The 23,815-nt window shown below is 38.0% G+C and overlaps 1 protein-coding gene across 4 annotated transcripts; it reads right to left on the bottom strand.

The window, feature by feature from the left end:
- Positions 1 to 269: 269 nt before the first annotated feature.
- On the bottom strand, positions 270 to 19,127 carry LIPJ (lipase family member J). Of its 4 annotated transcripts, XM_045802303.2 has the most exons (10): positions 19,017 to 19,103; positions 18,110 to 18,221; positions 16,793 to 16,801; positions 12,044 to 12,242; positions 10,998 to 11,107; positions 9,343 to 9,479; positions 8,613 to 8,759; positions 5,042 to 5,113; positions 1,444 to 1,515; positions 270 to 503 (listed from the first exon to the last, which is right to left on the bottom strand). In XM_045802303.2, exons 1-10 carry the CDS (start codon positions 19,098 to 19,100, stop codon positions 270 to 272), a joined length of 1,176 nt encoding a protein of 391 aa, XP_045658259.2. In that variant the 5' UTR covers positions 19,101 to 19,103. The 4 variants fall into 4 exon arrangements, with proteins under 4 accessions (XP_045658259.2, XP_087718623.1, XP_087718622.1 ...); XM_087862497.1 differs by lacking the exon at positions 16,793 to 16,801 and having other exon boundaries at positions 8,613 to 8,779; positions 9,345 to 9,479; positions 18,104 to 18,221; positions 19,017 to 19,127; XM_087862496.1 differs by lacking the exon at positions 16,793 to 16,801 and having other exon boundaries at positions 18,104 to 18,221; positions 19,017 to 19,121.
- Between the last annotated feature and the right edge of the window lie 4,688 nt (positions 19,128 to 23,815).

The following is a 23,815-nucleotide window of genomic DNA, read 5'->3' as shown; positions in this document are numbered from 1 at the left end:
CGTGTTAGACGCAACTAATGAATCATCGAACTTTACATCAGAAACCAGGGATGTACTGTATGGTGACTAACATAATATAATAAAAAAAATTAAAAGAAAAAAAAATAAATGCCACTGATTTAATGAATGGAAGGCCCGGGGCAGTGAAAAAAATAGGGAAAAAGTACAGACTTTATTTAAATAACTGGAAAAACATGCATTGCAAGAAAAAAGTGATTGGATGTTAAGAGAAGTGATACAGATCCTTCAACACACAGTACCGTAGTTCTTTATAGATTGCCTTGGATAATGTCAATGATGTCACGGTACACTTGCTGATATACATCTAACCCGAACAAAAAGTCTATATGATTGTAGTAAGAAATAGTTTTATGGTAAATATGGTTTGTAATTTCAGAAAGCAGATTTTTCACATCTTCAGGATCGGCCAACAAGTCATTGCCCCCGTTCCAAGTTGCTGTTGATACATTCATGTTCCTTACATCGTAAAATGGAGAAGTGGACTAAATGTAGAGGGTTTTCACAGAAAATAATACATAGAAGGTGTTCTTTACTAGTCTTTAAATGATGAATTAATACAATTTTAAAGTAAGCTGAATCTAAAATAATTACTATTACAGAAGCAATGAATATTGAAAGGATCATCATTACGGTTTTTACTTAGAAATAGGTCAGATACAAATCAAAACTAGACTGTATGCTCTAATTCAGGGTATTCAAACATTCCACAGAGGGAATTTCAGCTTTATTTATAAGGCATGAAAGTACTTTAATCAAAATTTTCTGTGGCTATATAACCGCCAATATGTTCCTCAGTAAATGGTAAATATTGGCAGTGGGAGCCAAATCTGATTTTGTTGATTTTCATCTTTCTATTTTACTTCAGAGTTTTATGCAAGCAAATCATATCAGGCATGAAGTTTAACTAAGGCAGAAAAGCATGGTGGAAAAGAATAACTTTGAAGAAGACAGAGTTGGGTTCTAATACCTCAAGATTTCTGCCATCCTCCTCATACAATTAATACCACCTTCTCATTAACTTTTATCTTTTCTTCATTATTATGGGTTTGTCTTATCTTCCCAAATACAGTCAATAGCTTTTAGGGTCAAGAACCATATTATGCCTTTTATTTCTTATTTAACTAATCACAGAGCTACGCATATTATAAGCACAATATTTTTCCTCTTGAGGGAGGATGAATTACTCTACAGACTGTCAAACTTCTCCAGGATTATCCAAGGTATTTGTCATTAAAATACATAGAAAACGTGGAAAAGCCCCTTGTTGGATGTGACAATATGGAGCCAAATCATGGCGATCTGCATCTGCTGGTCCTTCTCACTCTGTCATCCTACTCTTGGGCTTTCCATGAGCCACTGTCTGCAGCAACACCATCTGAACTGATCAAGGAGATAGTTTTTAGCTTATACATAATTACGTACCTGATTGAAATGAGCCAAGTTCAGAACAGGACTGCCCCAATCAAAAGCTCTCAAGTGACTAGAATTAAAAAGCTGAAAGAAAAATTGTAAAAGCAAGATTATACTCATCTGTTTACTACAGCGCGGCTGGTGAAATGAGGTGTGCATTGCACGTACTGCCCCTTTGTACTGGGCCTGTTGGTATATGTGCAGGGAGACTTCTTTGCTTCTCCCTTCCTTTGTATAGGGCAAGAAATGGAAGAGAGAGGAGGGAGGGGAGGGGGGCAGGAGAATCTACAGAATATGGTTCTATCATCTTCATATAAATGCACATTTCCCCAAGGCCTTTTACCTTGTTAAAGGGAGCCTGTGTGCTTGGGGCAACATCAGCCTTCCCCAGAAATCCTCAGGTTCATTCACAGAGGTCAAAAGTGAGTGTCTACGCACACCAGGGTGGCCTAGTCTGTTGAGCTTTGGGGGCGCCTGGGCTCAGTTGGGAGCATCCGACTCTTGGTTTCGGTTCAGGTCCTGATCTCAGGGTTGTGGGATTGAGCCCTGCGTTGGTCTCTGCACTCAGTAGGGGGTCTGCTTGAAGATTCTCTCTCTCCCTCTTCCTCTATCCCTCCCTGTGTTCATGCTCTCTCTCTTTCTCTCAAAAATAAATAAATAAATGAATAAATCTTAAAAAAGAAAAAGTGAGTACCTAGGACTAAGTGCACTAGGACTGAAATGATACTTCCCCAAATACCCTTGCTTCAAACAACAATGCTCAAGAGCATGTTCCAGAAGCCATCCCTTGCTTCACCATCCATACTTGTAGCTTCACCACCACTAACTGCTGTGAGCCTATTAGGTCTAATCTAATTGAGTCCATTTTTCCCCCTAATAATGTTTTAATTGGAGGAAGGTCCAGACTCTCAGCTTACCCATCTTCTCTGGGACTCTGAACCTGACTGGTCTCCAGGCACCCCCCATTTTATCTCCTCCCAACTCCCCCAACTCCTAAAACTCTCTATCATCTGGAATTCTGTCATTAGCCTGTATCTTAAAACCCATCTCGGAGGGGCTTTTTTATCTTCCTGCTCTCTGGACAACCTAATTTCCCCCAAGAACACTTCTTCCCCTGCATCTCTTTCCTTCCACAAAACTGGCTGAGGTTATTTATGATCTTAACATTTGTAAAACTTGTCAATTCTGAGGAATTTCCTCATATTACCTATAAGCAGTACTTGACCAATTGTCCATTTCTATCCTCAAGAGCCTTTCTTCACTTAGCTTCTGGAATATCATCATTTCTTGATCTTCATTTTTCACTTCCTGCTCCTTTTTGGTTTCCTTGGTGTATTCATCCAGCTGCTGCTGCCTGACCTCTGAATCTTTCCATGTCTCGGCCCTCCACCCTTGCTCTTCTTCTCCCCATCTGTACTCATTCTGTGTGTGTTCTCATCCAGCCTCTTGGCTTTCAGTGGCGTTCATATTTAAAATGTTTATCTTCTTCTGTAAGTCTCTTCTAAACCCTAGACTCTTATACACAACTGCTTATTCAAATTAATCACTGGGATGTCTCACACTTAACATCTCCAAAGTTGAACATCTTATCTGTCCCTCAAACCTGCACTGCCACCAAACGTCCCTATCTCCTTTAATGGCTATTGAATCTTCTCCTTACTTAGGCCAGAATGTCTGGAGTCATCCAAGACTCTTCTCTCTCTCTTCTCATAGAATCCATCATTATCCTTGGCTGCATGTTTCCCATACATATGTATACTCAGAACCTAACCCTCTTCACCACCATTCCTGGGAACAACACATCAGTGCAGGCCATCATCATTCCTGTTTGGATTATGGTAGTAAGCTCCTAACTTTCTCATTGTTTCCACCTCAGTGTACCCAATATGGCACCCAAAGCATTCTTTTTTTTTTTCCAAGTAAACTCTACCACCAACGTGGGGCTCAAACTCACAACCCCAAGATCAAGAGTCATATGCTCTGCCAAGTGAGCCAGCCAGGCACCCCTCAAGGCATTCCTTTAAAAATGTAAATCATATCATGTCCCTTCCCTGCTCAAAAACCTGTAGTGGCTACTCACTTCAGCCAGAAAGCCAAAGTCTTCACAATGGCGTACTTGTTCCCTTCTGGTTCTAGTATGTTTCTGCCCCCTTTTCCCTGCTCCTTTCTCCTTTCATCACTGACATCAGCCTCCTGGCCTTTTAGCCATACCTCTCAGAAATCCCCTGACTAAAGGGCTTTGCATTGGCTATTCTCTCTGTCTGGAATGTTCTTCCCCCCAGTTCACATTGCTAATTTTCTCGGCTCCTTTAAATCTTTTCTCGAATGTCACCATCTTGTTGCGGCTGGCCTAAACTCTCTATTCAAAAACACAACTGACTACCCAGTATGCCTAATCACTTTATCTTGCTTTTTCCCCTTTAATTTTCCATAGCTTCTATGCCCTTCTAAAGTTTTAATAATTTCCTTGTTTTCTATGCTTAATGTTTACTGTCTCTATATCTACCACTAGAATGTAAGCTTAAAGAGGACAAGAATATTTATTTTGTCCACTGATATATATCCTGAGCATAGAACAGTACAGGGCACATAGTGGGTGCTCAATAAATATTGTTTCAATGATGAATAGATGCAAAGATTGCTTAGATTTTCCTGGCCTACCTATCACCAGGAATGAACTAAAATCTAGAGATAAGTCAGAGATTTTTAATAATTTACCTCAAAACACTCACTTAGTAGATTTAAATATTTTTAAATGAGAAAGCCCTTAATCAATATCTCAATGATACTGTAAATTCAACAGTGTTTTTTAAGTTTAAATAATACTCATAATCATCACCCTGTTGAACTTTTATAGTATTTTTGTTAGTTAAGTCAGAGCATTATTATTAACTCCATTTTTTAAATTAAGGAAACTGACTTCAGAAAGATTAAATGAGCTTGCTCAGTGTCTCACTGCCAGTAAGGTTCAGAGAAAGGATTCAGTGTCTGATATTTTGATCTCAAGTATCCTGTTCTTTCTAAGATATTATTCTGGCTCTCAACATTAAGATGATATACGCACTGGACTTTTTTCTTCATCAATATTCATGCAACAAATATTCTTGAGTATCTGCTGTTTGCTCAGAACTCCTGGCCTTGCAAATGTAGAAGTGAATAAAACTTGTGCATGGTCCTCATGGGGTTCACAATTGAACAGAGAACACCTGTGTTCTAGTCTTAGGTTTTTTATTTTTTTATGTTTTATTATTACTATTATTATTATTATTTAATCTTAGGTTTTTTTTAAAGGAATAGCTCTGAATTTTTGGGCAAGTCAAATGATGAACATGGCCTCAATGATTCCTAGTCTACTGTTCTGAATTAATATTTTCTCATTTGTAAAACAGAAAATAATTATATTGCTCTGATCATTGCTTAGGGCTAGAAGACCTAATAGATTTTGATGTTAACATATTATAAATGATAAAGAATTACACAAATATGTAATAGTTACATTTTATCCTTCTAAACTTATCATCCTATGGCAATGGTATGATTCCCAGAATGATGGGATAAACCATGAGTAGTATAAACAAAATTGTACTATAATGCATTTGAAAAGTTATACCTGACTCCAGTGTAACATATTTTGAACAGATGTCCCTGCTGGGTTATGTGACATATACACATCCACACGACTCTGAGGGGTTAAAAAATAATTTTTATACTTAGTCCAACCAGAGAAAGCATAATCTTTGATATTTACTACACTAAATAATTTCAATAAAATTTAGAACTATTTTTAAGTAAATAATAGAAATAAAAAGATAAAATTAAATTTTAATTAAGTACCTAAATATACTTACTAAATGTGTAATTTTTGCATTAATGTAGAAAGTATTACTGGATTTCCAAGTTATGTAGTCTGTCATCCCATACTGAAAACAAACAAAACTCTTAGGGCTACACACACACACACACACACACACACACACACACACACACACACCTTTTGAAAACACAAAGAACTGAAAAGATAGGAAGAAATGACCAGGAAAAATGGAAAAGAAAAAACAAAAAAAACCCTCAAAAAAGCAAAATACTAAATCCAGTTTTTCCTTCAAGTTATTTGCTATTCCCAGAGAATCTGAAGTTTCATTGTGAGAACTCAGATAGTTGAGGAAAACAAAAATCAGCCCAGGGCCTGCCAAGGGCAGTTCGGAGATTTAAAAAGAAACCCTCTCCATGATGAACTGGGCTCCTGAAATTCTACACAACTCCCAGTGAAGCAATCAGAAAGACAGCAGCCTTCATGTCAACCTGTCATCTAAGTTTGTATTGCCTACAAGGTCCCTGGGAAACTCAATCAGTGAACAAGACATATAATGTCAATGTTATCCTATCAAAACCTCAGCAAGTTATCTTAAGGATATCAACAAACTGCTTCTCAGATAGAGAGGCAGAAGACCCTGAACAGCCAACACAATACCGTAAGGGAAGAACAAAGTTGGAGGACTGACATATAACAACTTCAAGATGTACTGTAAACCTACAGTAATCAAGACAGTGTGGTATTGATGAAAGAACAGACAAACAGATCCATAGAATGGAACAGAGGGTCCCAAAATAGACCCTATAAGCATAATCAACAGATCTTTGACAAAGGATAAAAGGCAATACAATAGAGAAACAATGGTATCTTCAGCAAATGGTGCTGGAACAAGGAGACAACCACATGGAAAAGAAAAAAAAAGAATCAAGACACAGACCTCACACCCTTCACAAGAGTTAACTCAAAATAGAACACAGACCTAAATGTCAAACTCTAAACTATGAAACTCCTAGAAGATAACATAGTAGAGAAAATCTAGTTGATTTTGGGTCTAGTGATGACTTCTTAGATAAAACAACAAAGGCACAATCTATGAAAGAAATAACTGATAAGCTGGACTTTATTAAATTTAAAAACATTCACTTTACAAAAGACAATATCAAGAGAATTAGAAGACAGGTCACAGACTGGAAGAAAATATTTGCAGAAGACATATCTATGAAGGACTGTTACCCAAAATGTACAAAGAAGTCTTCAAACTCAACAATGAGAACACAAACAACCTGATTTAAAAATGGGCCAAAGACCTTAACAGATACCTCACCGAATAGCAAATGATGATGAAAAGATGTTCTGCATCATATGTCATCAGGGAAATGCAACTTAAAGGAACAATGAGATACCACTACAAACCTATGAAAATGACAAAAGTCCAAAACATTGACAGCACCAAATGCTGGTGAGGATGAGGAGCCCCGGGAATTCTCCTTCACCGCTAGTGGTAATGCAAAATAGTACAACCACTTTGGAAAACAGTTGGGTGGCCTCTTATAAAACAAAATCTATCCTTGCCATGCAATCCCGCAATCACACTCCTTGGTATTTACCCAAGGGCGTTGAAAACTCATGTTCATGCAAAATCTGCACATTGGTGTTTATAGCATCTTTATTCATAATTGTCACAACTTGAACAAAATGTCCTTTACTAGGTGGATAGATAAAGAGTGGTACATCCAGACGATAGAATATTTTTCAGCACAAAAAATAAATGAGCTACCAAGCCAGGAAAAGACATGGAGCAACCTTAAATGTATGCTACTAAGTGGAAGAAGGCAATCTGAAAGGGCTACAAACTGTGTGATTCCAACTACAGGACATTCTGGAAAAGGCAAAACTGTGGGAGACAGGAAAAAGATCAGTGCTAGAGTGGTTGCCAGGACTTAAGTGGGGAGGGATGAATAGACAAAGCACAGAGGATTTTTAGGGCAGTGAAAATATCCTATATGAAACTATGATGGTAGATCATGTCATTATACATTTGTTAAAACCCACAGAATGTAGAACACCAGAGTGAACCATACTGTAAACTATGGATTTTGGGTATTTATGATGTGTCGATGTAGGTTCATCACTTGTAACAAATGTACCACCCTGTAACAAATGTCCTTGCTACACCCAAGGTCATCTAGGTTTTTCCCTATGTTATCTTCTAGGACTTACAGAGTTTCACATTTCACATTAACGTCTATGATACAAATTTGAGTTAGTTTTGTGAAGGGTATAAATTTTGTGTCTGGATTCATTTTTTTGCATGCAGACGTCCAGTTGTCCCAACACCATTTGTCAAAGATACTATTGTTTTTCTATTGCACTTCCTTTTCTCCTTTGTCAAAGATCTGTTGACGATATTTATGGGGCTCCATTTCTGGGCTTTCTATTCTGTTCCACTGATCTTCTTGTTTCTTCTTTAACTTACCCCACACTGTCTAGATTACTGTAGTTTAATAGTAAGTCTTAAAGTTCAATAGTACCAGTCCTCCAACTTTGCTCTTTCCCTTCAATACTGTGTTGATTACTCTGGGTTTTGCTTCTCTCTATAAACTTTAGAAGTCATATGTCAATATCCTTAAAAGAGCTTGCTGGGATTTTGACTGAGATTGCATTGAATCTATGGACTAAGTTGGTTAAGAATGGACATCTTTGAATGAATAAATTGGTTCTCATTGGGAAATTATTAAATGGTACAGCTGTGGGAACCGACCAGTTGTCTAAATGCTACAACTGCTTCTGCCAAGTCCTGATTTTTACTTTAATGTGCTTAAAAAGTCTTAGAATGAATGCCTACATCTGTAACAGCATCTATACGCAATCAATCCATGTGGCCTTGGTAATAGTAGCTTGCACCCCTGAACAGTCTCCCACTCCAGGAATTTTGATGAATGCCAGAAGCATGTAAGATAATTAGCAGGCACTAATGCTAATTACATAAGGGTCAACAAAAAAGGGAAGGATTGTTAGGAACCAAGATATAAGAGCAGGAGTTGTGAAAAACAAGTGATAGAAGAACTTAATAAAAGAATTTTTGGGAAACTAACACCCAATAGTAAAGGCCAATAAAGAGACACAACACAGCACCTGCTCTCTGTTCTTTACAGAGACCAAGACAAATGTGACTACAGAATAATCCCAGCATGCTCATGCTGATTAGTTTCAGAATGTTGGTATAGTCACAAAACCAGAAAGGTTAAGAATCTATTAGTATATGTGGATAAATCATAAAATCACACACCAGGCATAAAGTAAGTACTATTAAAGAGCTGCTTTCTAAAAATTGACAAAATACATTTCAAATTCAACTTGTTCTCACCATATTTAAGTTCTCCAGGTCACATCCATAAATCATAAACAAGATATCACGGCAAATCTTACCAATAATCTTCAGTGGACACAGCTTTGAACCAACAAATCTTTTAAATGAGGTATTAGGTAGGAAGTCTTTGTTGCCAAAGAAAGCCTGTAAAACAAATTTAGTTTATTTATATTTGGAAGACCAAAATAATTAATTAAGAAATAGTGCAATGAGTTCATTATATTTATAATCAAATGTATCATCTAACATTAATTTAAAACATTTAAATTAGAGGGGTACCAGGGTGGCTCAGTTGGTTAGGTGGCTGACTCTTGATTTTGGCTCAGGTCATGATCTCAGGGTTGTGAGATGGAGCCTCATGTCAGGCTCCGTGCTCAGAGCAGTCTGCTTGTCCCTCTGCCTGCTCGCCCCCAATCGCTCCTGCATTTTCTCTCTCTCTCAAATAAATAATTAAATAAAATCTTTAAAAAAACATTTAAATTAAGTACAAAACTTGGAAGCAAAAGATAGAGATAAGTTGACTACTGGATTTTCCTTCACAATGAGATGTCCACAGGTATTATAAGTAAAATCCTATTCCTTTGGAAAAACAAAAGAAAGAATCCAGTGTCACTGAAACCAAAAAAAAATTAAATTCATACAAACGTAGTCAAGACCTTTTATTTTGAAAGGACAGAATCGTCGTCATTTTGGATTATCAACTACGTAAAGGAAAGGAATAACGTACCTTTATTACTGACTTCCATTTGTATGCCATTTTAATTAAAGGGCTCTTTGAGTATTTAATAGAAAAAACTGGAGCTAAGGCAAAAAATATTTTGATTCTTTCAGCTATCTTTGGTATTGTGGAAAACGTTATGAAAGCTGGAAGAAAATAAGACAGAAATTAACTATTCTTACACAATTACTAGCATGTAAGAAATGACATCATGGCAAGTTCAATATGGCAAGCATATTGAACTTATGCTATGACCACTTAATTGACTCATTCATTTCTTAATTCCCCTATCAAACATTTATCGATCTCCCGTACGAGACATGCATATCGATCACAACCTCATACTGATAATTAGTATTAAAAACAATGTCTAGACCATAAATAATGATAAGTCAGCATTAAAAGAGTCTTGTAACACCATAGTTGAGAAATCAGAAACAATATTGAACATTTCTATAACTGGCAATGGTGAAAATAAGTTGCAGAGCTTTTCTGATATTCAAATCTTACACTTTAGGTGAGAGATTCAATACGTGTCAAATTGTTTTAATATTTACTTTTAATATATTTCAAAACATCCTTCCCTTCTTGTATGGAGGATACCAAACACTAGTTTATATTTTATTGTTAGTTTAGAGTCATTAATATGACAAATTGTAGTTTTCCCCTTTATGACATCTTATCAAGCTACATTCTTGCACATCTCTCTTTTTATAGCTCTTCTGTCTTCTGAATTCTGAGAAGACAAACAACCAAAGAATTATATTATGTGTCAATAAACTCTAGCACATTGCCCACTTTTTTCTTATTTAATAATTTTCTAAGATTCCTGGTTCCAGATAACCGAACAGCTAGAGAATTCAGACTCTGAGTCACACACATGGTTAACAAACACCAGAGAAAAGATCTATGGAAAATTGGATTAGACTGTTACTTAACACACTTTTTAAAAGCAGGAAGTGGATTATTCCTGTAAGAAAAGGATGATTTTCAGCCTAGAAAAGACTCAATGAATATTGGCTACTATTATAAAATAGACTTTGTTACTTCCAAATGAGGAAGTGTGGGAGTAAGAATGTTTACCACACCATGTAAGAAAATTATGTTGGGTTTTAGAGAATTTTTTTCTTTTCTGAAAGTGAAGTTGCTATGCATTAAATAGAAGCATTGTTGTTGTGAGCTGACGGAAGCTCTTTTCTAGCCTCTTTAAACATAGGAAGACTTTGCTCATCTTCGTGTATGAATCGTATATGTATCATCCAAAGTTTAATCTGTCCTAAATGCATAAACATAAATGGCTTCTCACGTCTCTCCCTTATGCCACACTTAAATGACAATAATAATAAGTATGAAATTTCTATTTGAGGAACAAGTGGTAGTTGTGATCTCACTTTGATCCCAAGATGGCTACGCAACTTCTGAACACTTGGAAACAAAGACAACCACCAACAACCTGTGATTACAATGAATTCTTTGTGACTGAAGTAGACAAGGTAGAAGTAAGGAGGGGGTGAGCTTCCAGGGCCTGGCTGCGGGATGCTCCTCTCAGAGCTCTGCTTTGTGTCCCTTCTAGCTCTGGGAGCTTGCCCACGTCCTTAGGAGATGTGTCTGCAAACTCTACAAAAGTCATCGTGGACTACTAGCGACAATCCTTCTTGCCGTACCAATAGTGGTGCCCTGGGAATGGCCTATGTAAAATATTTCCTCTTGTCCTGTGTGCTTCACGATGAAGTCAATGGAGGCTGGGAGGTCGTATTTTGCCATCTCATCAAAACTACAAAAGAGAAAAGGAAGTTGAAATCTCTTTGATTCTAATGTGTTGTTGACACTTGAAGATGATGAAAAGGTAAGTGAATGAAAACAATTTTCAATTCTCTTTAGGTATTTTTTTTTAAATCACACCCAGGGGTGGAGATTTATTATTTTTTTAAATTTATTTATTTGACAGTGATAGAGACAGCCAGCGAAAGAGGGAACACAAGCAGGGGGAGCGGAAGAGGAAGAAGCAGGCTCCCAGCAGAGAAGACCAATGTGGGGCTCAATCCCAAGACCCTGGGAGCACGCCCTGAGCTGAAGGCAGATGCTTAACGACTGAGCCACTCAGGCACCCCCAATTCTCTTTAGAAGTTATGGGGTACCTGGGTGGCTCAGTTGGTTGAGCATCTGACTCTTGATTTCGGCTCAGTTCGTGGTTTCAGGGTCATGAGATCGAGCCCTGCATCAGACTCTGCACTCAGTGTGGAGCCTGCTTGAGCTTCTCTCTCCCTCTCCTTCTGCCCCTTCCCTGAATCATTCTCTCTCTCAAATAAATAAATCTTTAAAAAAAAAAGAAGTTACATGTCATAATGTATCTACTGAATAATGACTCCTATGAGAACATAAAGTCAAGGAAATAAAAGAGTTCCAAGATGGTCTTATAAAGAGGCTGTTTGTTTATTTTATATATAAGGAGATAAACTAAATATCTAGGTTATGAAGCAAAACAATAGTTAAAGGAAGGGTGGGGTTAACCAATAAAGGTTACTACTGAAAAATGAGAAAATCAAACAAACACTCTTTAATTTTCAAACAAAAATTGACATAAATTGTGATGGTCTCTTAAAAGACCAGATTGAGAGAAGACACTTCTACTTTATTTCATTCAAACACAAAACAAAATATCCAACACACTTATAAAATAAAACGAAATATTACTTGATGCTATTTGTACCTAAAGGCCCAGAATTCTTTAGAATTTGTCTTTAGATACTTGTGTTTCCTGGACCAGGTAGTCCCTCTGCTGTTCCCCATCCACACGTCATAACCAGCATCTGCCAGAATGAAGCCCAGGCTGTTGTTGGGAAGATTGGAGACCCAGCTGCTGGCAGATGTAAACAAACCATGTTGCAAGTATACAACAAGCTTCTGAGCTAGGAACAAAAATGTAGAGAATTTCTTTTTAAATGTTGTAGTGTCTGCACAAATATCTTATCTAAAACTCAATCTTTTAATACGTGACAGTTTGAAGTTTTAAGAATATTTTTTAATTTTTATATTGTATAAAAACAGGTCCCCATATACAATTTTATTTATTTTATTTTAGAGAGCGAGAGAAGGGGGAGGAGCAGAGGGAGACAGAGAGAGGGAATCTCAAGCAGACGCCACTCTGAGCATGGAGCCCAACGTGGGCCTTGATCTCATGACCCCGAGATCATGACCTGAGCTGAAAACAAGAGTCAGACACTCAACCAACTGAGCCTGCCACGCTCCCCTCATATACACTTTAAATAATGTATTACATAAAATATTATATTTTACGTGATTTTGCCACACTTCCATTTTGTAAAATGATTTTATAATCACATTTTCCCAGACAGATTCAATATAGGTGTCATCATTAGAACCACTGTTAGTTACCTAACCAAGTTTCCAGAACCCTAATTGTACTTCCAAGGTTTTTTGAGAAATAACACCTTTCGAATAATGTAAGTGTGCTCACGAGTAACTTTAAGCCCCAAGCTGTCATTTACGCATAATCCACATCGTTGTTGTCTCCTGCTGTGATGCTAGGGGTGTCCCCACACAGGTCCACTAACTAGGCTGATGCTTATACTCTCCAGCTATCATGTCACAACTGCACACAGCTGCTCCTTCTCCAGAGAGGCCCTCTTGGCATTACCGGCTAAATGGGAGCTCCCACGCGGGAGGAGGAAGGAGACAGCACACTCTCTGACCAACCGACACAGAGTACAAAAAGCTGAGTCCCTTGCTTCAGGGTTGGACTAGCTCTGATGTACTTCATGTTCTGTATCTCCCCAAGAGACCAGGGTGAGGCTAGACTCCAGGTGAGACCACATATTTGCTTAACTTCTTCCTCTGCTCTCTTCTGCTTCCCCCGTTTCCTTTTCCCTGAGCTCTCCTCAATAAATCACACACACTCAAATCCCTGTCACAAGCTCTGTTCCTAGGGAACCTGACCTAAGAGTTACTACTAAAAGTGACCAAGGAAGCAGACATTGGAGGACGGGATTGTGGAGCTGGATTACTTGCTGGCTGGCTGACGTTGAGGACCACATCGTAGGTGGAGTACTGAAAGAACCTTCACGTTATAGCACTCCAGAGGCTAAAATACTCACGTTTCCTGTGATGGTACAGGAGAGGAGTGACTGGCTTGTGCCGCAGCTCTCACGGTTAAGAGGTACAGGGGAAATAGAATTAGGAGGTCTGGAGAACTGGGTACCTATTGTTGAGTGCCAGCGATGCTTTAAAGAGGGAATATTACAGGCTCAGGGCAATCAATCATCAATTCAAAGCAAAGGGTGAAAGTCCTAAGACTTTTTTCGTAGCACCTTAACACCTCATCTTCTACGGCCAGAGGCCAATGAGGTGAAAATCATGGTCTTGAACTAATTGTAAGGAGAGTAGAACTTCAGGAAGGTTGAATTCTCAGGGCCTTGATAGGAAAGGAGGACTCTGAGACTTGAGATGAGACTATCTGAATAGAAGAACTCTAGAAGCTTGAGTCCCAGATTTCCCTGAACTCACTGGGACTACAGAGTGACCCATTCCTCTTTGTCAGAAGACTCTGACTTAGATATCTTTCAGAACAAGGCTTCTCCTTCTCAAGATCCACCCTGCTCCCTTCCTGTATACTCAGTCACTAATGCTGGTGGAGTTCTCCAGTGGCTTGACTGAGGAACTGTTAGGCCTGCTGACGGAGAGGAGAGATTGTAACACTAAAAGAGCTATAAAATCTGAAAGAGTATGCCTAAGTGTTGGATAGGAAATAAAGGAAAGATATATGTGTGTGTGTGATGATGATACATATATATATATAAAATATAAAATTATATATAAATATATACATTACATATAACATAAATACATATATAATTTATATAAAATATAAACAATATATAAATATATATAAAATCTAAATAATATATAAATTATATATATGTGTCTATATATATATATATACACACACACACATATATATATATATAAAACCTTGCATCGTATATATCTACGAAGCAAGGTTTTACACACTGGCAGTGGTTGAGAGGTCAGTCTCGACACTCTGCTAAGACTTCTCAGAAGCTTAGAAAATTCCAGAATAGCAAAGCAGATTGCGGAGGAAAGGATACAGAGGCTTAGACATAGGTATGCTAATCTATTAAATAAGACCAGAACACCCACCAATTGATTAACATGCCTTGGGAGAGCCCAGAGGATATTTCATTTACCAAGCTGAACAAAAATGCACTGGTGAGGACATCAGGGGAATTTAAAAGCTCAGAAATGGTGAACTTCGACTTCCATCCTGGGATGTATAACAAACAACTGGAAAGAGTATTGCTCTCACTCTTATAAAAAAACACAAACAAACAACTACGTTCAAATTCATGACTTCTAAAAAACTTATCAGAGAGCTGATTCACAGAGCAAAAATTGGGCCCCAATCTGAGGAGAGAGAGGTGCTTACAGGGAGAGAGGAGACATAAGTCCTCCCTTATGGGGGAGACACAATCTGAATAGGTCAGGTAGAATAATTGAAGAATTAGTGAAGGCCAGGGATAGGCTCCAAGGACAGTGTGAAGGACAGGGTGCAGTAGAAAAGGGGGAAGTCTATATCCTCCTGTAAGCTCTGTCCCATGAACCTTACAGGAACTTCACAGAAAAGATTAGGAAGAGTCTTGCAAAAGTGTCCATTGTGGTGCAGATCTGTGAGAGGGAACAACAGTTATTGCAGGAGGGGCAAGACACTCTTCTCTGACCCTTTCCCCTTCTGCCCTTCAGAACAATACTCAATCTTGGGCAGGGGAACAGAAAGGGCACACACAGGGAGGGCAATGAGCACTGCATACGGTACACTAACTAACCAAAAGTGCATGGGATGACTCAACCAGTAGATGTCAGCCAGTCACTGGTCTTAGTCACCCCGCTGCTCTGCAGTGGGCTCACACAAGAAGTAGCCATGATGAGAGAGATGTAGTTAACCTGGCCCCCCAGTGTGGGTGCCTTACCAAGACTACTGCCAGGAAAGTATGTCTGACCTGCCTGCAAAGGAGATCTCACAGGGTACATCCCCTCAAGGAGACCAAACCAGCCGCTTGGAGACCAGTTGGAGACATCAGACCCTTTCTCTCCTGGAAAGGTCGACAATTCACTATGACTGGCATTGATGTATGTTTTGGCTATGATTTGCCTTTCTTTCCACATAGAACCATAGCCAGCTAGCACTGCTATTCCAGAGTTCATGGAGTTTCTTCTTCTTCTTTTTTTTTTAAAGATTTTATTTATTTGTTTGACAGAGAGAAAGACAGCCAGCAAGAGAGGGAACACAAGCAGGGGGAGTCGGAGAGGAAGAGGCAGGCTCCCAGCGGAGGAGCCTGATGTGGGTCTCGATCCCAGGACCCTGGGATCACGCCCTGAGCCGAAGGCAGACGCTTAACGACTGAGCCACCCAGGCGCCCCTGGAGTTTCTGATCTACAAATATGGAACCCCTCATGACATACCTCAAATATGACTGCAGGTCAATGAATGTGCATTCATTAGCATATGGCCTTGGAAGACCACTGGTCTTACCACGTTACTACCATCAAGAGGCTGCCAGCCCAACCGAGCAATGAAACCACCACCCAGTAGAGATACCAGCAGGGAGATGACATCTTGTAAGCGTGGGTCCTATCCTAAGGACTCGTTATATACCTTAAACAAATGGCCAGAATATATTGCTGCTTCCTCTGATTGGTAGAACACATGAGTCAGAGAAAAAAGGGGTAGGATTAAGACTCTCACCCAATAATTCACTCAGGGGTTTATACCTTCTGTCCTCACAATTTAAGTCTCCATAGATCTAGAGGCCCTGGTTCCCAGACAGAAAACACTGCCACTAGTTCATACAGTAAACATCCTAATAATAAAGCTATAACTGCTGGCTGGCTATGACTTTGGGATCCTCATGACAGAAGACTGGGGGGCTGGGGGTGGTGGCAAAGAAGGGAATTACTATATTGGCAGGAGTAATTGGTTATCATGACGAGGTAGGGCTTCTGATACAGAATGAGGATGGGAAACATTTGGTATTGACGTGATTCACTGGCACACCTTTTGTTATTCCCATACCTTGCTTTACCTGTAGAATGTACAAGTACTGCAACCATAACCTGTTAACGGGCACAGTAGCCCTTCAGGATAAGGGCCTGGCTTGGCCATATCAGGGGAGATGGCTGAGAGGGAGGGGAATCTACAGTGGGCAGTAGAGGTGGGAATTTAAGAGTATTAGCCATGGCATTAAGATCAGCTGCAATGGCAGATGTCATACTTTGTTCCACTCACCTTCCTCTTGTAAGTTTCCCCAGAAATTCAGACCAACCCAAATCCTGGAAAACCTGTACCTGGATAAAATAAGCTTAATGTGAAAAGCAAATGGACCTGAGTAATGTGGGAGGTGCACTCAGTTATTTTGGTGCCCACCTAGACTTCCTTTCCTAAGCAGGTAGAGCATGCTCCTAGCTGTTGTGGGTGTTGCTTTCTAAGTGTTCATTATTGCCCCTCTCTCTGTAGGATTGCCGCCCCCTCCCCTCCGGCAAATGGCAATTGCCTCACCTATGAGATTACACCTCTTTCTTTGAGTAGCCTTAAGCAATGACTAACTGCTGTGGCAATGCAAAAGCCTAGCTCCCTAACTTCAAGGCAGGACCACTTCGGTAATGCAGTACCTGGATCCAATGAGCTCCCCTGAGATCAGACTCCAGGTAGGCTTAGCTGAGCCACATCCTTCCTTAGCTCCTTCCCCTGCCCACCCCTGATTTCCATATGACCTTCTCCAGATGGTAGACCAGCAATAAATCACAGGCTCCTGACTCCCTGTCTCTGGCACAGCTTCTAGACAACTCTGAAGCACTTACTGTATTTTTAAATTACCTTTCAATATTTTATTACACTATTCATGAAATTAGGTCATACCCTGAAAAATGATTACTATAATTATGTTAAATCTATGTTAACATTTTCCGTCTAGTAGCTGTGACCTTTATAAGGATCCAAAATTACTTTGATTGAGGTTGTTTCAAATTAGTATCTTTCCTGAAATATACTTGAATGTTTAAAATGAGAACTTGAGAGGGTATTTTATAATATGAGAAACATTCTTTTCAGGGAGAAAATCTAAAGAGAAAACTAAAAAAAAAAAAAAGGAAAAAAAAAGAAGAAAAGGCTGGCTTTTATTTGAGCAACTACATGAATAAGCAAAAGTAATCCATTACATATTCTGCCAGTAAGTGGCCGATATAGGATCATAACCCTAGGGACAAATTTGAGTGCTTTATTTTTTTGCACCTCACTTGCAGATAGTGATGTACCTATTTTGGGGACACAGAACCAGAGATTGCTACTAACTTGATCTCTTTGATATTATGAGGGGAGACAGCCATAAAGACAAGGAAGGACATTTTTACCAGCCATTTTTCAAACCTATGTTACCATGTTACCATTTCTAACCCCTCATGAAACAAAGAGTTTGGAGAGAATCGACATAAATGAGTAAAGTGACCCACAAAGAACTTGGAACAGCTTAATTTCCACCACACTCTAAAACCACCCTGTGAACAGGAAGCCAGGGGAGATCAGGCCTTCTTCTGGGGGCATGTAGAGACACGCACGAGGAGTTAACTATGCGCTTAACCTTTAAATCCTTTTCTTGTCCAAAACCCACGGAGAAGAAATGGAAGAGTTAAGACCTTCAGGGCCCAGACAGTCACCACGTTGTTCTGAATTGAAGATTACCTGAACTGTCATTGTTCGTCTTCCCATAAGGAATTCTGTAAAGGCCAAGGATGTAACCGTCTTCAGTAACAATATCATACACTTCGTCTGGGTAGCCCCAGTAGGAAATAATCTGGCTCTAGATAAAGAAAGAGGAAGCCTTTTAGGCAATTTCTGGTCAGTTAATGGAACCTGATAATAATCTAAACTATTAATGTAATCATGGAGCTTTATATTGTCTCTCAGCCTCAGGACTATTTTTTTTCACTAGTTCACTGATTCATTCAGTAACATATCTTATTTTATTTTATTTTTTAAAGATTTTATTTATTTGACAGAGATAGAGACAGCCAGCGAGAGAGGGAACACAAGCAGGGGGAGTGGGAGAGGAAGAAGCAGGCTCATAGCGGAAGAGCCTGATGTGGGGCTCGATCCCATAACGCCAGGATCACGCCCTGAGCCGAAGGCAGACGCCCAATGACTGCGCCACCCAGGCGCCCCTCAGTAACATATTTTAGAACACCTACAAACATCAGTCTTATATATTACTTTTTTCCTAACTACCATTAATCAAACTTTTACTCAGCCATCTACAATTTTAAAATATGTTTATCCACAAATGTTTGCATGTTTATGCTTATAGCTAAGCTTATATCTGGAATTTGTATGTGTGCGCATGTATACAAAAGAGAATTTATAAGTCCTCTGTAAAGGTATTTAAATGTATGTCTATATATTTTCATCCAGGGACAAAATAAGGGTGAAGGGAAAACTGTGAGCTACAGAATAGGAAATGGGGACTATTAGTTGACCCACACAAAATGTATGAATGCAGGGATATTTGACTGCAGATGTATTAAAATAAAAGCCTCCCCCCCCCAAGAAACAGCATTCCCAGTTTCAGCAGCTTAGCATTTATTTCCTAGCAACTTACAATGTTCATGTTCGCTTCAGGGTTCCTAGCTCTTCGATATTGAAAGGCACCTTGAGTAGTCCCAAGAATTAAAACGGAAGACATCACTTTGAAAAGGTAGGACATTGGGATCTACATATAAAAGGAGATGTGAATACTATTAAAATGGCAGCAAGTGATACCATTTGGTTGTTTCAATAATTCTGTGAGTTAGGGAATATTACCCTTTTCAGGTAAGAAAACGGAGGCTTTGAAAAATTAAGTAACTTGTCTAAGGACCCACAATGTATAATTGGCGGTCAAGATTCCAATTCGTTCCTGCTTCATTCCCAGATCTATGCTTTTCCAACTACCCTCTTCTGCAGCACAAACTCCTCTTTGAAGTCTCCATTATAGAATTGTTTAGCCCAATTCTGAAAGCTTTATCATATACTGCAAGTTAATTGATAGCTGAATTAATGATGTAATAATATTCTTACCAGACTAACACTTGTTCATTTTTTTAAAAAGATTTTATTTATTTATTTGAGAGAGAGTGTGTGTGAAAGAAAGAGACCACGAGAAGGGGGAGGCTCGGAGGGAGAGGCAGATGCCCCACTCAACAGGGAGTCTGATGCAGGACCCCGGGATCATGACCTGAACCAAAGGTAGATGCTTAACCAACTGAGCCACCCAGGCATCCCTGGACTAACACTTGTTTAAAGTATGTTTGAAGGTTGCTGGGTTTTGGGGAGGGAAGGGGAATGGGTGAGGAGATTAGGAAGCTTGGATAACTTAACTTTTATCCAGCTTTTCTAATCTAGATTTTATTGCATATAGGAATGGGAGTTTGGGGAGTACCCTAAATTCTGGGAAGCCAGGACTCTTAAGTTCTTTCTAGAAAAGTAAGAAACCAAGGAACCACTGAGGTCATTACTCACATTCTCTCCCTAAAAACATGACTTATGGATCTCATGAGCCTTGTACAATAAACCAGACACTATACCTGGAAGGAAAGTATGAAGAGTTTATAAAATGTCCAGCTCTGCCACTCACAAGCTTTGTGACTTAAAGGAAATTACTTCACCTCTCTGAGCATCAGTTTCTGTACCTATGATATGTGAATAATAGCTACTTCTCAGGGTTGTTATAAAACTTAAATTTGATAAATGTGATATGATGCTTTGTTAGTAGAATACTCATCACATAGCTAACATTTAATGTATATTAGATTTCCTCACTTAAGAGAACAAACTAATACCAGCAACTTAGAGAAATAATTTACATGCAAATAATTGATATGTCTCTCTTTTATATTTTGTTAGGCTAGTAAGTTTTGAAATCAGTGAGTGTGAAACCTTCAACTTGGTTCTTTTCATTGGAATTTTCAACCCAAGAGACTAGCATTTCTCTTATTGTTTCATTCCACTGTGTAATACATATTGAAAAACGTGTGCTCAGTTTTCTGAAGCAGACTTTATAAAAAGTGTCATGGATGCAGTTGTCAAAATCACTCAGTATGTATAAGCAAATGCTAAGCCTGATGATCAGCTTATGGAACTCTTGAAAGAAATAGAAAAAAAATTGAGTCTTGTGTTCTTTGCCAGAGCTCATAGTCATAGACTATTTTTAAAAGATTTAGTGTACCGCCAACTCTTATTCAACACTGCCCTGAAACGAAAGCAATATTACCAAATATCCAGTAACCAAAGAAAAAAAATGATGGCAGTGTGACTTAACCTTTTTTCATCGATATGCTGGGGAAAAAAAGCTCATTTATTCCCTTATACTACAAATTATGTGTAAATGGAAACTTTCCATAATGCATATTGATAATAATGATTTCACATTTTCGTAACATGAATCAATATGTGGATTTATTTCTACCTAATAGCATTATGTAAATTAGCTACAAAAACTACCAAAAAAATTGAAAGAACATTTTGTGTGATACTGATAAATTTAGAGTTTCTTTTATACTCTAATTTGAATTTGATATGAATAATAATAATTAACGTGAGCTTTCAAATTAGCTTAACTTCGGACAGATTTAGTTTTCAAATTGATACACCACTTTAAACCCAAATTAACTCTCCTAAAAAATTGTTTTAAATTGTCAAAGTAGATGCAAATATGCAAGGAAAATCATTTATTTGTAATCAATTTAGTTATTGGACAACTTTGAAATATGTTTGAAACAGCTTGGATATGTGAAACTACTCTTTTAAGCATAAATTTTATTTTATTTTTTTTTATTCTCTATTTTTTAAAAAGATTTTCTCCATTTATTTGACCAAGAGATAGAGCCAGAGAGCATAAGCAGGGGTGGGGGTGGGGAATGGCACAGGCAGACTGACAGCAGGCCCCCTGCTGCGCGGCTCTATCCCAGGACCCTGGGATCATGACCTGGCCAAAGGCAGACGCTTAACCAACAGCCACCCAGGCGCCCCTAAGCATAAATTTTATGAAATCTAAACACAGATCAAATATGTCTGATAAAAAATTTAGCTCTCAAATTGACATGTTTTTATGGGAGTAAATTACACACTGGAATTTAAAGGCTTAATACAAAAAAATGTAAACTATCTCAATAATTTTATGATAACTGCATATTGAAATGATAATCTGAATATAATGGGTCACTATTAAAGTCACGCCGATGTTATAGAATTAGCCATTCCTATTAAAATAAAATGTTACTTTTACCTGCAAACCTTGTACCTAACACAGCAGATTATCATTATTACATCAATTTAAGTCACTCACCATAATTTTCCATCCATGCTGGCTGCCTGATGAAGTATTATTCCATGGACCAATTACCGGTGCTTTGCTCTATTTAGGGCAAACTTTTATAAGATACTGAAGATGAAAGTAGAATGGAAAATTGAGTTTTATACAAGAACACTAAAATTCAAGGCAACCAAAAATTTTAATAATCATCTTTAAAGATTATCACCCAATTAGTGAAAGTACTTAAACAAAATATGAAGTTACCAAAAATCTGCATTATTGATAACACCCATCGATGACCAAATATAATTTCCTAAAAGCTGATTTGAGGGTTATTTTTCTTCAGCTTCTGGCATTAAAATGATTAGTTTGACTCTAGAGACACCCCACAACAATGAAAAACATTATAGCCATATCTCTCTGTTCTTGTTGATTTTAGGTGCCTAATATGTGTGTCTTCAAAGTAGTCATAGATTGTGTTCCTTTTAGCAAAAGTTGCTAAATAGAGTCATAAGGCAAGCCAAAAAAAGAATATTGTTCTAGAAGAAAAAATAAAATGAGAATATTTAACTTCAGTGCAATATCAAACCCAGCCTCCTACCATCTTTCAAGCTACCTTCCCACATGCTATTCTAAATAACAGTCACAAAAATGAGAGCACATCTACAATGGTTGTTAGTGGTAGTTTCCCACTGGCTTTGGTTAAAAAAAAAATTAAAATTATTAAGACATGATTCCAATTCTCTAAAAACCTGAAATAGATTTCCATTCTTCTGCCTGGTAGTTATTGCAGTAACAGCCATGAGTTGTAAATATATAGTCTATGCCTGGTGTAGCAGTTCAAATATAATCTTAAAAGTATTACTAGGTTTTGAAGATTTATCCCTGTGGAAAACATGAGCAAGTTTTCAATTTTTTTACTTAAGCCATATGATAGAAAGTATAACATTATTTGAAGATGGGCTAAGATTATCTTAAAATGTATATTGTAGACCCTAGGGAGACCACCAAAAATGTTTTAGGAAGCATAAAGAATAAAGGAGATAATATGGAATAATAATAAATGTTCAGTTAAACCCAGAGAAGTGAAAAAGAAATAAAGAAAAAATAAACATGATAGCAACATGGTAGATTTTAATCAAAAATCACTTTATATGCAAATGGTCTAAGTGCACTGGTTAAAGACAAAGATTGTCAAATTATATTTAAAAAAAGCAAGACTAAACTGTATGCTCTCTATAAGAAATTCATGTTAAATATAGACACTTAAGTTAAAAAGTAAAAGGTAGAGCAAAATATACCAAAAGAAGGCTGGACTAACTATGTTAATTTCAAACAATGTTGACTCAGAAAAAGGAATGTTATTATGGATAAAAAGGGAGATTACATAATGATAAGGAGTCAATTCTCCAGGAAGACATAATGATCCTAAATTTTTGAAGATAGTTTAAGGGTTTATGGGACACCAACAAGTGGACCAATATACACACTATATAGGCCCCAGAAGAAGAAAGAGAAACAGGCAAAAAGCTTATTAAAATAATAACAATAGCAATAATAACAGCAATAATAACAACAGCTGTAAACTTACCTAATCTAGAGAAAGAAACAGGTGTTCAGATCCAGGAAGCCCAGAAAGTTCCCAAAGAGATGAATCCCAAAAGACCCATACCAAGCCACATTATAATCGAATTGTCAGAAGTTGAAGGCAAGGAGAGAATCTTAAAACAGTATGAAAAAGAACTTGTTATCTACAATGGAACCCCCCATAAGACTATCAGCAAATTTTTGAGCAGAGACTTTGCAAATCAGAAGAGAGTGGCATGATATATATATTCAAAGTGCCGAAAGAAAGAAAAGAAAGAAAGAAAGAAAGAAAGAAAGAAAGGAAGAAAGAAAGGAAGGAAGGAAGGAAGGAAGGAAGGAAGGAAGGAAGGAAGAAAAGAAAGAATCCTGCCAACCAAAGACATTCAACCCAACAAAGTTGCCCTTCAAAATTGAAGGGAAGATAGTTTTCCAGACAAGTAAAAGCTGAAGGAGTTTATCGCCACTACTAGATGAGCCTTATAATAAACATTAAAGGGACTTCTTCAAGCTGAAATGAGAGG

This window comes from Ursus americanus, chromosome 6, assembly GCF_024610735.1.
Source record: "Ursus americanus isolate L20-20 chromosome 6, mUrsAme1.1.p, whole genome shotgun sequence".
Lineage (NCBI taxonomy): Eukaryota > Metazoa > Chordata > Mammalia > Carnivora > Ursidae > Ursus > Ursus americanus.
The sequence above is the reverse complement of the archived record's forward strand: the minus strand, read 5'-3'. Positions and strand labels throughout refer to the sequence as shown.

What these genes read in the sequence shown, in the direction of transcription:
- LIPJ (XM_087862497.1), bottom strand. Translation starts at nt 19,121, where the DNA reads ATGTCCTACCTTTTCAAAGTGATGTCTTCCGTTTTAATTCTTGGGACT. An exon ending in GACGAACAATGACAGTTCAG is followed by an intron (nt 12,243 to 18,103) that starts GTAATCTTCAAT and finishes TTTTGTTCCTAG; the next exon opens with CTCAGAAGCTTGTTGTATAC. An exon ending in ACTTGGCTCATTTCAATCAG is followed by an intron (nt 504 to 1,443) that starts GTACGTAATTAT and finishes CTCTACATTTAG; the next exon opens with TCCACTTCTCCATTTTACGA.